At 38.4% G+C, this 12,365-nt stretch overlaps 1 protein-coding gene across 9 annotated transcripts in view; it reads right to left on the bottom strand.

Moving 5' to 3' along the window:
- Positions 1 to 6,286: 6,286 nt before the first annotated feature.
- The window catches only part of POT1 (protection of telomeres 1), a 98,210-nt gene continuing 92,131 nt past the window's right edge, over positions 6,287 to 12,365 (bottom strand). For all 9 annotated transcript variants that reach the window (XM_027539099.1, XM_027539098.1, XM_027539093.1 and 6 more), the window contains 3 exons: positions 11,116 to 11,207; positions 9,467 to 9,572; positions 6,287 to 7,597 (listed from right to left, as the gene is read on the bottom strand). In XM_027539099.1, coding sequence (XP_027394900.1) covers positions 7,485 to 7,597; positions 9,467 to 9,572; positions 11,116 to 11,207 — 311 coding nt within the window. In that variant the 3' untranslated portion in view covers positions 6,287 to 7,484. The remainder of the gene's footprint in view (positions 7,598 to 9,466; positions 9,573 to 11,115; positions 11,208 to 12,365) is intronic.

Below are 12,365 nucleotides of genomic sequence, written 5' to 3'. Positions count from 1 at the left end.
GTGACATTAGAAAATGCTGGAAAATGATGGTATCCATCTTACATTTTAATCAATCAGTCAGGTTGCTGAACAGAGACTATTCCATGTGGGGAAACTGAGGGAGCCGGAAGACCAGTTGGAGAATATGGCTGCAGTCAAGGCAGGAGAAGATGGCTGTATGGCCAGTGTGGTAGCAGAGGAAGCACTAAGAAGTGGTCAAATTCTGGATGAATTTTTAAGAGCAATCCATGATGATTTTTCAAATGGACTGGATGTGGGCTGTGAATGAAAGAGGCATCAAGATGACGAGATCGATTGTTTGGGGCAGCTGCTGCCACTGCTGCTGCTGCTTACCTGCTTCGGTCATGTCCGACTCTGTGTGACCCTATGGCCAGCAGTCTACCAGGCTCCTCTGTTCATGGGATTCTCTAGGCAAGAGTACTAGAGTGGGTTGCCATGCCCTCCTCCAGGGGATCTTCCCAACCCAAGAATCAAACCTGGGTCTCCTGGATTGCAGAGAGATTCTTTACTACTGAGCCACCAGGGAAGCCCGTTTGGGCAGCTGTGCGTGTCAGTCACTCAGTCGTGTTCGAGTCTTTGGAACCCCACAGACTGTGGCCCACCAGGCTTCTCTGTCTATGGGATTCTCCAGGCAAGAGTACTGGAGTGGATTGCCTTCTCCAGAGGAACTTCCCAACCCAGGGATCAAAGGCTGGTCTCCTGCATCGTAGGCAGGTTCTTTACTGTTTGAGCTACAGGGAAGTCCTGTTTGGGCAGCTAGTGCTCAGTAAATCTGATAAAGATAAAATACTCTTCCCAGCAAATTCCCAGTTGGGCACCAGTGTGGAGCTTCTTTTACTTATGACTAAAGTAAGTTCCTTCCCTGGAACACTGAAGGTGAAATACGGGAGCATATTATCTTGCAAAGAACTGTGATTCATTAAAACCCACATTCTTCTTGACATGAAACACTGAACACATGACATCTCTTTCATTACCTGCGACTAAAAAAGAAAAAGGTAAAAAGCTAATTTTCTCAGTGATATTTATATCAGAAGGGAATTGACTTTTTCCCCTGTGTTAATTCATTTGCATATAGAAATTCTTCAATATGCATAGATATTTGAAATACTTTAATCATTAATAGTAAAAACAAAAAAGTGCCTCATATAAGAACCAAAAGGTAGATAGCCAGTGGAAAATTCCCTTATTCTATTTCTTTCATTTTCAGAGCTTACCTCCCACCATCCTGGATCAAGTTTTAAAATAAGTACTATTAATCCCCAAATCATTGTTGTTTCATGTGTTTAAAAATCTACCCTGTCTTCAAATTGAGGTTAATAAAAGGTTGTATCTAAAAAAGATGTAATTCTTATGAACTGTATAACCTGTTACATGTTCATGTATTAGTATTGTTCAACACCTGCAGTAGCCCATAGGTTTGGAATTTTGAATTGTTTTAACACTCTTCTCTTTATTTAGTTCTTGTCTTTTTGCTCTATTTCCAAAGGCTGTGTCCCATGTTTCTGTTTTATTGTAAACCACATCCAACTCTTTGGATAAACACAATATGAATTATAAATGAATGTAAATGTGTGAGCTGACTTTTAAATGCCTACTCTGTATTCTTGATCTAACCCCCATTTAAGCTTTGATCATTGTGCAGAAGTATTTGCTAATGATTCCAAAATTTAAGGGCAAGTTTAACATTTAAGAACCATGGGGAGTAAGCATGTAGGACTTCCTAAGCGAAAGCGTTAGTCGCTCAGTCGTGTCCAACTCTTTGCAACCCCATGGACTGTAGCCCACCAGGACTCTCTGTCCATAGCATTTTCCAGGCAAGAATACTGGAGTGGGTAGCCATTCCCTTCTCCAGGGGATCTTCTCAACCCGGGGATTGAACCTGGGTCTCCCACATTGCAGGCTTTAAGTCTGAGCCACAGGAAAGCCCATGGTACTTCCCACCCGACCCCATAAAACCACAACTATGCCTACCTATGACAAGCGGTGTTTTCACCTGACTTCAGCAATTGTGATTTTTAAATGTATTACTTTTCTTATTAACACTTATGGCAACTTGGGACAGAAAATCATTTAAGAGGTAGCTAAACTTGGCAAGGGAAATTCTACAAAGACTTTGCTCTCTAATGGAGGACAAAAATCTGCTGAGGGATAGTTTTATGTAAAGACAAATTGGCTTTATCTGGGAATCCATATTGCACAGCAGGGAAAAATCATTCTGAAGGTACAGGAAAACGAAAAAAGTATATACCAGGGTTTCAGGGTTATATATGAAAAGGTACCTATTTAGAAACTGCAACAATATTTGATGGAATATTTTATTAATAGATGATAAGGCTTTCAGTAAACACATGCTCCACATCTTCAAAGTACTGTAGAATAGATGAAATAAAAGAAAATTTTCACACAAGTTGAAAATGTCTTGCTTTGGCCATCGTGGGTTAAGGTTGTCAAGTAAATTCCAACACAGTGCCCTGCAAAGTGAACTCAAAGCAGAGAATAAACGTGAGCATACACTCCCATGCACACACGAATACCAATGTGACTTTGTGGCCTAGATTCCAAGGGGAAGACAAGACAGACATTCATCAGGATGTTGCTATGGTCTAAAAATAGTAGAGGAGTCTCTGAACTATCCATGTTTCACCAATCGGCATATCCGAGGGAATGCTCCCTTACACATTGATGCATTATCTTTATCATTGTAATTGATGCCTAATGCTTTTCTACCCATCAAAAGCAGTCTTGAATGGAAGGGACATTAATCTCCTTGTAAGACGATCATCACTTTGAAATCCTAAGTGATCTCACATTTCCTAACAGCTTAAATCACAACGCTGAAGGGAACAATACAGAGTGCTACTGATTCATTTCCTGACTACCAAAAGATATGATCTCACATACCTGAGCACCCTGGTGAGTTCTGATATTATTTCCAAGTACCAGAGGGTGGAGAAGAAAGATCACTCTGCCTTTCCTAGAGTAGTGGGAGGCTTTGACACTATCGAGAGACCCCGAGGGGCCAACACAGGAAGAAATTTTTTTCATTTCACCTAAAATGATGCTCTAGAACTTGAGTGTGACTCATCATAGCCGTCAAAGAGCCTGAATTTCCTAATGAAAAGCGCTACAGGAGGCATTTTCCTTTTTTCACATTAACGTAATTTTTTTTCAATGAGTTCTTTAAAAAAGCATAGAAGAATATATCAAGGCAGCTATGTCTATGGCAGAGTCTTAACCTGTATTAGGAAATATGGACAGGCTTTCAAAATTCTGATCACTTGAAAACCCCGGGGTAAGAGTGAAATGATGTCCCAGGAGCTCAGATTTATTTAAAGGGAAAATTCTTTTAAAAAAAACTTTTAATGAAAGTTTTAAATAAAATTCCAGAATACTGGAGTGGGTAGCCTTTCCCTTCTCCAGGGGATCATCCCAACCCAGGTATCAAACCCAGGTCTCCCACATTGCAGGCAGATTCTTCACCAGCTGAGCCATAAGGGAAGCCCAAAAGGAAAACAATACCAGATAAAACAGTCTAAACAGTAATAATTGCCCACTAAAGCATTACTGAGTGATTACAAACAAGTTTCTCCTTATATGTGTGTGTGTTAAGTCACTCAGCTGTGTCCAACTCTTTGCAAACCCATGGAATGTAGCTCACCAGGCTCTTCTATCCATGGAATTCTCCAGGCAAGAATACTGGAGTGGGTAGCCATTCCCTTCTCCTGGGAATCTTCCTGACTCAGGGATCAAACCCAGGTCTCTTGCATTGCAGGCAGATTCTTTACCATCCTGAGCCAGCAAGGAAGCTCCCTTATATGTGTACTGACAAAAAGTCTACAAAGTGACAGAAGCAAGTTGCAGATATATATTTGTAACATGATGCTATTTTAAATATGTATATATATATATATATATATATACACACACACACATAGTTGTTCTCAGGAAAAACAGTCTGGAAAATTATATAACAAATTATTGAAAGTGTTTTCCTCTGGGGTGCTAGTTAAACCAGCAATTAATACAAACTTACATAGCTTATGCTGTTTCAAATTTTTACAAGTACATGGTACTTTTATTTTTTAAAAATGCTAGATAAAAGCAAAACTCAATGAAATGCATGGTAGAAATTCAAGACACTGAAAATAATCAAAATAATGTAGTAATGTTTTTCCCAGGTACCAGTGAAAGTTTCCAGAAGATATAGAAGAGAGTTGGCTGGATTGAGAGTCACAATTAGTGACAAATGCATGCTTTGACTTTGGAAACAAAATGGCAGTAAGCTGGTAAGCAGGCGGGAGGAAGATTTTGGTCCAGTCCTGTGAGTGCAAGTAGTTTGGATGGTGGTTTAGTTGCTAAGTCCAGTCCGACTCGCTTGCAACCCCCTGGACTGTAGCTCTCAAGGCTCCTCTGTCCATGGGATTTCCCAGGTGAGAGCCATTTCCTTTTCCAGGGGATCTTCCTGACTCAGGGATGGAATCTGTGTCTCCTGCATTGCTGGAATTCTTTATTCCTGAGACACCAGGGTAGCCTCAAGCTTGGGTACAGGATTCAAAAATCCAGCAGCCAGTATTGTGTGGCAACTGCTTTCCCAGGTAGTCAGACACATATTCAGCTCCTTCCAGACTATCAACACCAACATTTCTCTATTTATTTAGAAACAATACCTAATGTGCAACAACGTGACCAAGGAAAAAAGAAGTGGGGAATGATGCACTCCTTGGCAGGTATAATTCCTTCAAATAAGGCAGTATGAGGGTGGCCACAGAAACAGCCTGTGAGCAGGTACTTTTTATCGTCACATCTAGATAAAGAAGGATCAACTGCCTCAGATTTTCTAAGACATGCACTCTCTTCCTCATACACAACAGGGCAGGGGACTCAACAGTTGATCCAGTAGTGTCTGAAACAATGGAAGTTACGGAGACTAGAAACTGAGGAAGAGGCTGAACACAAACTGCGTTCTTAAGTTTATGTAATTTAAGGTCTGGTGGGAAGTTCCTACCACGATTCACAGGGACCACAAAAGGGACAGGGTTTCAACCTGGGCACAATGAACTAGTTGTTGCTCCAGAAATGGAACTCCTCTAAAACTTAGGGCCCCCAATGAGGGTAAGGTACATATATCACTGGATAAACACTAGTGCCTGACAAACTCTTTTTGTTCAAAACTGACAATTTAGAAAACAAATGATGACAGTCTTGGGGTTTATCAAAACGGACAAAGATAAAGCATGAAAACGCATAGCAAGAGTTACTTTATTAACAAGACAGCCCAGGCTGCCACGTGTGGTACCCACTGCACCTCTGACCCCGACTCCCCTAGACTGGGTGCTTCCCGAAGGAAGAGAAAATGCCTCTCTCATTCTTGTCTCCCTGGCGTACCACCAACACGGAAACATACTGACTCAATTGTATGATTCTTAACACTTTCTTCCTCCAATGTTTGATTGATTCAAACTCTTGATTCAATGTTTTGAATCCAAAACAGCAGCATCAGTCTCCTTCACTGTCTTGAACATGCTGACAATTTGGTGATGGGGAGATGGGCATTTAGCCAGGGAGATGTGTTAATATACTCAGGAACTCTAATTTAGAGTTATTGTGAACAGAGGAAATCAGATATCCAATCCCTTTTTGTCAATAACGTGTGAAAAACCTTTTAGTTAGTGTAAGAGAACACATCACTGACTCCTCTTTTAACCTATCTCCAATGTTACTTCAGATATTTAAGAGAACTCACTTGCAGAAAAATCCCATGCTAACTTTTGCTCCAGAATCCTGGAGTGGTTATTAGCAGTGTAGCCTCTGAGCAGAGACGGTGTGAATTCAAGTGCTGACTGACACTTAATAATTGTATGCATTTAGGCAAGTCAGCTTGTCAAGTCTCAGTTTTCTTATCAGGAAAATGGGTTACCTGAAACTAAAATACATATTAGTTACTCAGTCTGTCTGACTCTTTGTGACCCCATGACTGTAGCACAACAGGCTCCTCTGTCCATGGAATTCTCCAGGCAAGAATACTAAAGTGGGTAGCCATTCCCTTCTCTGGGAGATCTTCCTGACCCAGGGATCAAACCTGGATTTTCTGCATTGCAGGCAGATTCTTTACCATCTGAGCCACCAGAGAAGTTCAAAATACAAGTTAAGTACTTACTTAGTATGGTACTTGGTGCATGGACAGTCCTAAATATCTGTTATATTGATACATCTGCTTTGACTCTTCACTTCCAATCATGCCTCAGCTCAACATAGGGCAAATAAATAAAAACAGTTGAAATTATATATTTATTTATTCTTTATTAATACTGAACTAGGCAGATCTGTATCTCTCAGTTGTTAGCAAATAACATACAAAAATTTGTACATATATACAAATATATACAAGTATTTGTATAAAACTGAATACTCATGATTTTAAATTTGACAAATATCATCAGGTAAAAAGCAGACTATCATACTGAGTTAATTTTTCTCTCAATGTTCAACCTGAAATAGAAGTATATTTTACATAAGATCCTAACAAAAAGGTTAATACAAGTAAGCCACGAACACTGCAAATTTAACCGCTTGATTAGATTGAGAAGGAATGGAATAACTTCTAGTATCATGTAGAGAAACAAGCAATCAAAGCACATGATTCTGAAAAAATGGAGTTATCCTCAATGGGTCATAATCAGCACCTGAGGAAAGCAATTCCACTACTTTCACTTAAAGCGAATCACTCTTTCAAGCACACTGTAGCTCACGCAGAAAAGCACTTCTTCCAGGAGTACTTGTTTAAGCAGATCCCTTTGTACAAAAATGAAACAAATCAAATCCTTTCATTCAGTAAAAGTTGAAGGTTTAAGGTGAGGACATTTCCTAAGCCCATAGGCTTGCTAAAATCATCCACATGGCTGATGTAATGCTGATGCTTTTTCTTCAGAAAAAGCAGTTCAACCGGGATGGTAGATGGCAGAGAAATCAGTGGGTGACACATGGAAATACCAACAGGGGGAGCATTTTTAGGGTGCCTGTGCTCAGCAGCTCAGTCGGTTCCAACTCTTTGTGACCCCATGGACTGCAGTCCCCCAAGCTCCTTTGTCTACAAAATTTTGCAGGCAAGAATACTGGAGTGGGTTGCCATTTCCTACTCCAACTGTTAGGTCAGGGTAGCAAAATAGCTTCTCTGAAAGGAGAAGAGTCAAGAGTAAGTGAAAACACAGTCCTTATTTATTTGATGTCTCTCTTTTATACCCCTCACAGCTATCATATTGGAGATTCTGAGCAACAGGAACATTTTGAACTTACAAGAGGGCATTAAGATAACACAATGCCTATTGGTCAAAAAAAGCAAACAAACAAAACAAAAAAAACTGGCTAAAATGGAAAATAAACCACAGAATTAGGTGTTTCATGTGTTTTATAGCAATCTCATAGAAAATGGTAATGTTTTCTAAAATTACAATATTTCATATGCTCTAAGCTGAATGTCAAAATTAGATAACATCATCTGCAATTGTAGTATCAAAAATCTGATAGCATATCTGCTGCTCCTTTCCACTTGTGACATTATATGACCTGATGAAGAATTCCAGCCATGGATATGCATCTACAAATCAAAAAAAGAAGTGATATTGAATCATTCAAACTAAACAAATAACTCTGAAAGATGTACCTAAGCATAACACTTAACTAGTAAAATTAACATATTTAATTTAGCTTGAGAAGTAAATAAATGCACTCACCAAATTTAACATCATCTGTTCTTTCAAATACACGGTGGCTTCATGTTACTGTTTTGCAGCAATTCTGACTAATTTGAATTTTTCCCAAATAACAAGAAAAAGTAACAATGTAGGGTTTTCAAAATATTTGATATCACAGGTAGGAATCTAAATCATTCCCAACTTTTTTAAATTTTATTTTTTGGCTGTGTTGGGTCTTTGCTGCTACTTGGGCTTTCTTCTCTAGTTAGAGCGGGAGCTACTCTTCTTTGCAGTGCATGGGCTTCTCATTATGGTGGCTTCTCTTGTTGCAGAGCACAGGCTCTAGAGCATGCGGGCTTCAGCAGTTGAGCCACAGAAGCCTCTAAAGTGCAGGCTCAGTGGTTACAAGCACACAGGCTTAGCTGCCTCGCGGCATGCGGGATCTTCCTGAGCCGGGGACTGAACACATGTCTCCTGCATTGGAAGGCAGATTCTCAGCCACTGGACCACCAGGGAAGTCCCTGGTGGGGACTTTGCTTTTTTCTTTTTTTTTTCTGCTGAGTGCTTACTGATCTCCCTTATTTTGTTTTTCTTGGTTGACTGTGAAGAAAACCAGCTCCCCTTTACATCTGTCTAGCTGAAAGCCCTGTCAGGTACCAGGTACTCTGTCCAGGCAATACGGCAGCCACAGGTGCCATTTCCAAGCTTTGGTCATGACCACAGTGAATCTATATATAGCTTCTAGAATAGTCTGGTAACATTTCTTCAAGTTTGAATTGGAAAGACACTTAGTATTATCCTAACTATTGGCAAGGGTCAAGCAAGACAGGCTTCTCCCACGCTGTTGGTAGAACCATGAATAGGGAAAATGCTCTTGAAAAGCCATCTGGCAGTATGTATCAAAAGCCTATCACATCTATGGTTTTTGACATGAGTGTTTTATTTTCAAATATCTATCCAAAAGAATCCAAACAGCCAATAAATATGAAAACTGACATCAAATAAAAGTATGGAAGTTAGACTTAGTTATGGATGTACAAAAACTCTCTCTTTGGAATTGTTATAAAATGCAAAGACTGACCAGGGGAAAATAAAACCTGATTTAAGACAAACTATAAAAGTTAAACTGACAACAGCTAAATTTGCTGCTGGTAGAATCTGTTACTGATGAAAAATTGTTAGAAGAAGTCAAATTGCTTTAAAATGATTTAGATCTGCACATTTAAGGCAAAGAGAAATAACGGCCACAAAAGGAAGTAGGTGTAATCAATGGAATCTGACTTGAAGACTGGCTGGTGAATCAAATATTACACAGAAAACAACAAAAGCTAGCAAAATATTTACTAAAATAAAAACTTATAAAATCTGAAATTAGTTAATATTGAATAAACAATTCATCAGTGAACTGGGTAAGTGAGTTTTTTATAGGAAATGTTTGTCAAAATTTCGTCCCTGTTGGCTTAATTTCAACTGTTTGCATGCACAAGCAGCTTATCAAATGTGTTTGCGATCGAAACTGCCTCCCCCTGATACATTTCAAAATATATAAAAAATCTTTTTTTCATTTCAGGAATTACGATTCATACCTGTCTTATCCTTGCCACAGCCTTCATCAGTAGGTAGGTCATACAGTCTCATCAATCACTACTTTATAAATTTATTTGGATTCAGATTTCAAAACTTTTTAACCTCTAAAAGTCCAGAGATTAGCCATAAGCTAAGTATTATTTCAAGAAAAAGAATGAACGGCATTAACAAATATTACTGCCTACCAATTTTTGCTCCTGGAGGACAAAACATATCCATGATCATTTCCATACTGTGCTGAAGATTATCATTGTTTAAGACTTCTGATGCTGGAATCTGGAAGAAATTTTCCTTAAGAAAAACATGAAGAAACAAGGAAATGATCAGAAATTATAATCAATGTGAAAGTATTTGAATATTATCTAATTAAAATCATCTATACTATTTTACTCTATTTATATTGGAGAATTTGTAAACTGGAGTGCTAAACTCTAAAATCTAATTCATTACTTTAATCTAAAGACAGCTTTGAGATACATATAAAATCAAGTTAAATTGTTTTGACAAATGATAGAAGTAATGAGCAGAACACAGTGAAGTTTTCTATTCTCTTGACAGCACACAGACTAAGCACCTACAATGTCTAAGTGTCAAGTTTAAAAGAGTATAATATATACTATATATTTATTTAACTTTTTTCTCCTCTACTATTTGTAAGATCCAGGAGGGAAAGGAGTTTGCTTGCTTCACTCATTGCCACATTCCTATCACAAAGAATAGCACTTGGCATAGCACAGGTGCTCATTAAATATTTAACAAATGGATAAACTGCTTAGGCAGAAGAAAAGCTGTCCTCCTCTTTATCCCAGATTTTTCTCAATGTGTGTTGTAAAAAATTTAACCTCATTGGCCTTTGCTCTCAGTTTCTGAGAGGTAATCTCTAAAACCTTGGGACATCATGCCTCACAGGCGTGTCTGCATTTGCCTGGGGAACTTGGGTCACTCTAACATTGTGATTTAGGGTAGAAAGTTTGGAGCATGTGGTTTTAACCTGACCATTGGAGGGGCTGAAGACTGAGATAAGTCACATGGGCAGCCAATGACTACCTGATGAAGCTCCAATAAAAACTGGACACTACGGCTCCTTTGGGCTTCCCTGGTTGGCAACACCTCATGTGTACTGCCAAATGTCATTACCAGGAAAGTAACACTGTCCACAATTCCACAGGAAGAGAACAAATGGAAGCTCCATGTTTGAAACTTTCCTGGATTCATTTATGCACCTCTTCCCTTGATGATTTTAACCTATACCCTTTAGCCATAATAAATTGTTAACAGTGAGCATAATGGCACACAGTAAGTTCTGTGAATCTTTGTAGTAAAAGAGTGGTCATGGAGACCTTTGTACTTTTGATTGATGTCAGAGGTAAAGGTCTTGCTCTTGGGAACCCCTCAACTTCAAATTGTTAGAAATAAAGGTGGTCTTGTGGATAGCTACCAAGCTTCACATAATACAAAGGATCTCCCCATAAAAGTAATTTCATTCTTTCTAATATGAAATGTTGGAGACTTAAAAAGCCCAGTGAAATGCTAATAGATATTGCCTGAGGGTATGGCCACGCCTCTGCCTTTCTTGGAGTAGAACTTCAGCATGGTATGGAGAAGTCTTTCCTTAAATTCTTATTTTTCAATTTCTCACTATTCACATATTAAGATTATAGTGTCAAATCAAGAGAGAGTAAATACATACATAATTTAAGATTTATGTGCTTGTGTTTTATTTATTCTTCTGAGTTGCCTTAAATGTTCTCAGTAATAAGGTAGGCATGAATAAATATATTAAAATTCAAAAAAGTACTATTTTAGAAATATCTTCACTACCTCTGTTACTTACAGAATCCATGAGGTAAGCTTCCAATACTCCCGTTCCATCGTCAAGAGTAAATGTCATCACAAACACTTGTTGGAGGGGAACAATGCCCAGTGCTAATGAAGGAAAAAAGTTGAAACCATATGAATCTATGTCTTTTTTTCTTTGACCACACTGTGCTCCCTCCAGTAAAAGCATGGAGTCTCACAACCACTGGACCACCAAGAAGTCCCACTATGCCTTTTAATAAAAGTAAAGAAAAAAGTTGTTTTGGGATATTATGTTCCTGTTAATCTTGTTTACTAAAATAAATCAAGAGACTAAAAAAAAAAAACAAAAGGTACTCCTTTTTGTTCCTGAATACTAATATGTTAAGCTCATTTCAGAAGGGTAATTTTGGAATATTACACTATACCTGTATAGAGACAATGACTCAAGAGCAATGGTATCTTTTTTTGTTAATTTTATTTTCAAAAATTTATGTTTTGGCTGCACTGGGTCTTCCTTGCTGCATGAGAGCTTTTCCCAGTTGTGAGTGGCAAGCAGGGGATACTCTCCATTGCACTGCAGGGGCTTCTCACTGTGGTGGCTTCTCTTGTTGCGGAGCACAGGCTCTAGAGTATGGGCTCAGTAACTGGGGTGCAAGGGCTTAGCTGCTCTGCAGCATGTGGGATCTTCCCAGACGAGGGATGGAACCCATGTCCTTGTATTGGCAGGTGGACTCTTAACCACTGGACCATCAGAGAAGTCCCAGTATATTTTTAAAAAACTAAATATTGATATAGCATTATCTTTAAAATGAGTCGATGTTCATAGAAAATATAAAAATGAATTCAAGAAAGGCAATTCAATGAATGCTACCTTATGAAAGAGAAAATTTAAATGCCAGAATGTTCTTACAAAAAACAGCATACAGTTCAATGGTTAGGATTTGTAACCTGTCTCTATCCTTTGGATTTTAAGCACAGAGATCACTTATTTTTTAAAAGATAGCATCTGGTTGAATGATGCCAGAATCTGAGATTTCATAATTTGGTTAAGATGAGGAAAAAGGAAGAAATTAAAGTGATACTAAATCCTATGAAAATGTATAGGTTAAAATGAATATCTTACTTTGTGTCTATAAATGAAAGACATTCAAAATGCTTATATAATGGAATATTGTCTTCCATCTGTGGGATTCATATTCAAATATGACTAATAAAGGGGGCAAGTAAGAAAAATAAATTAGAGACATGACAGAAATTGTTAATATAGAGGAACTGATTTTAAAG

Source organism: Bos indicus x Bos taurus, chromosome 4 (genome assembly GCF_003369695.1).
Source record: "Bos indicus x Bos taurus breed Angus x Brahman F1 hybrid chromosome 4, Bos_hybrid_MaternalHap_v2.0, whole genome shotgun sequence".
Classification (NCBI taxonomy): Eukaryota; Metazoa; Chordata; class Mammalia; order Artiodactyla; family Bovidae; genus Bos; species Bos indicus x Bos taurus.
Note: the sequence above shows the minus strand (reverse complement) of the source record. Positions and strands in the feature narration are given on the sequence as shown.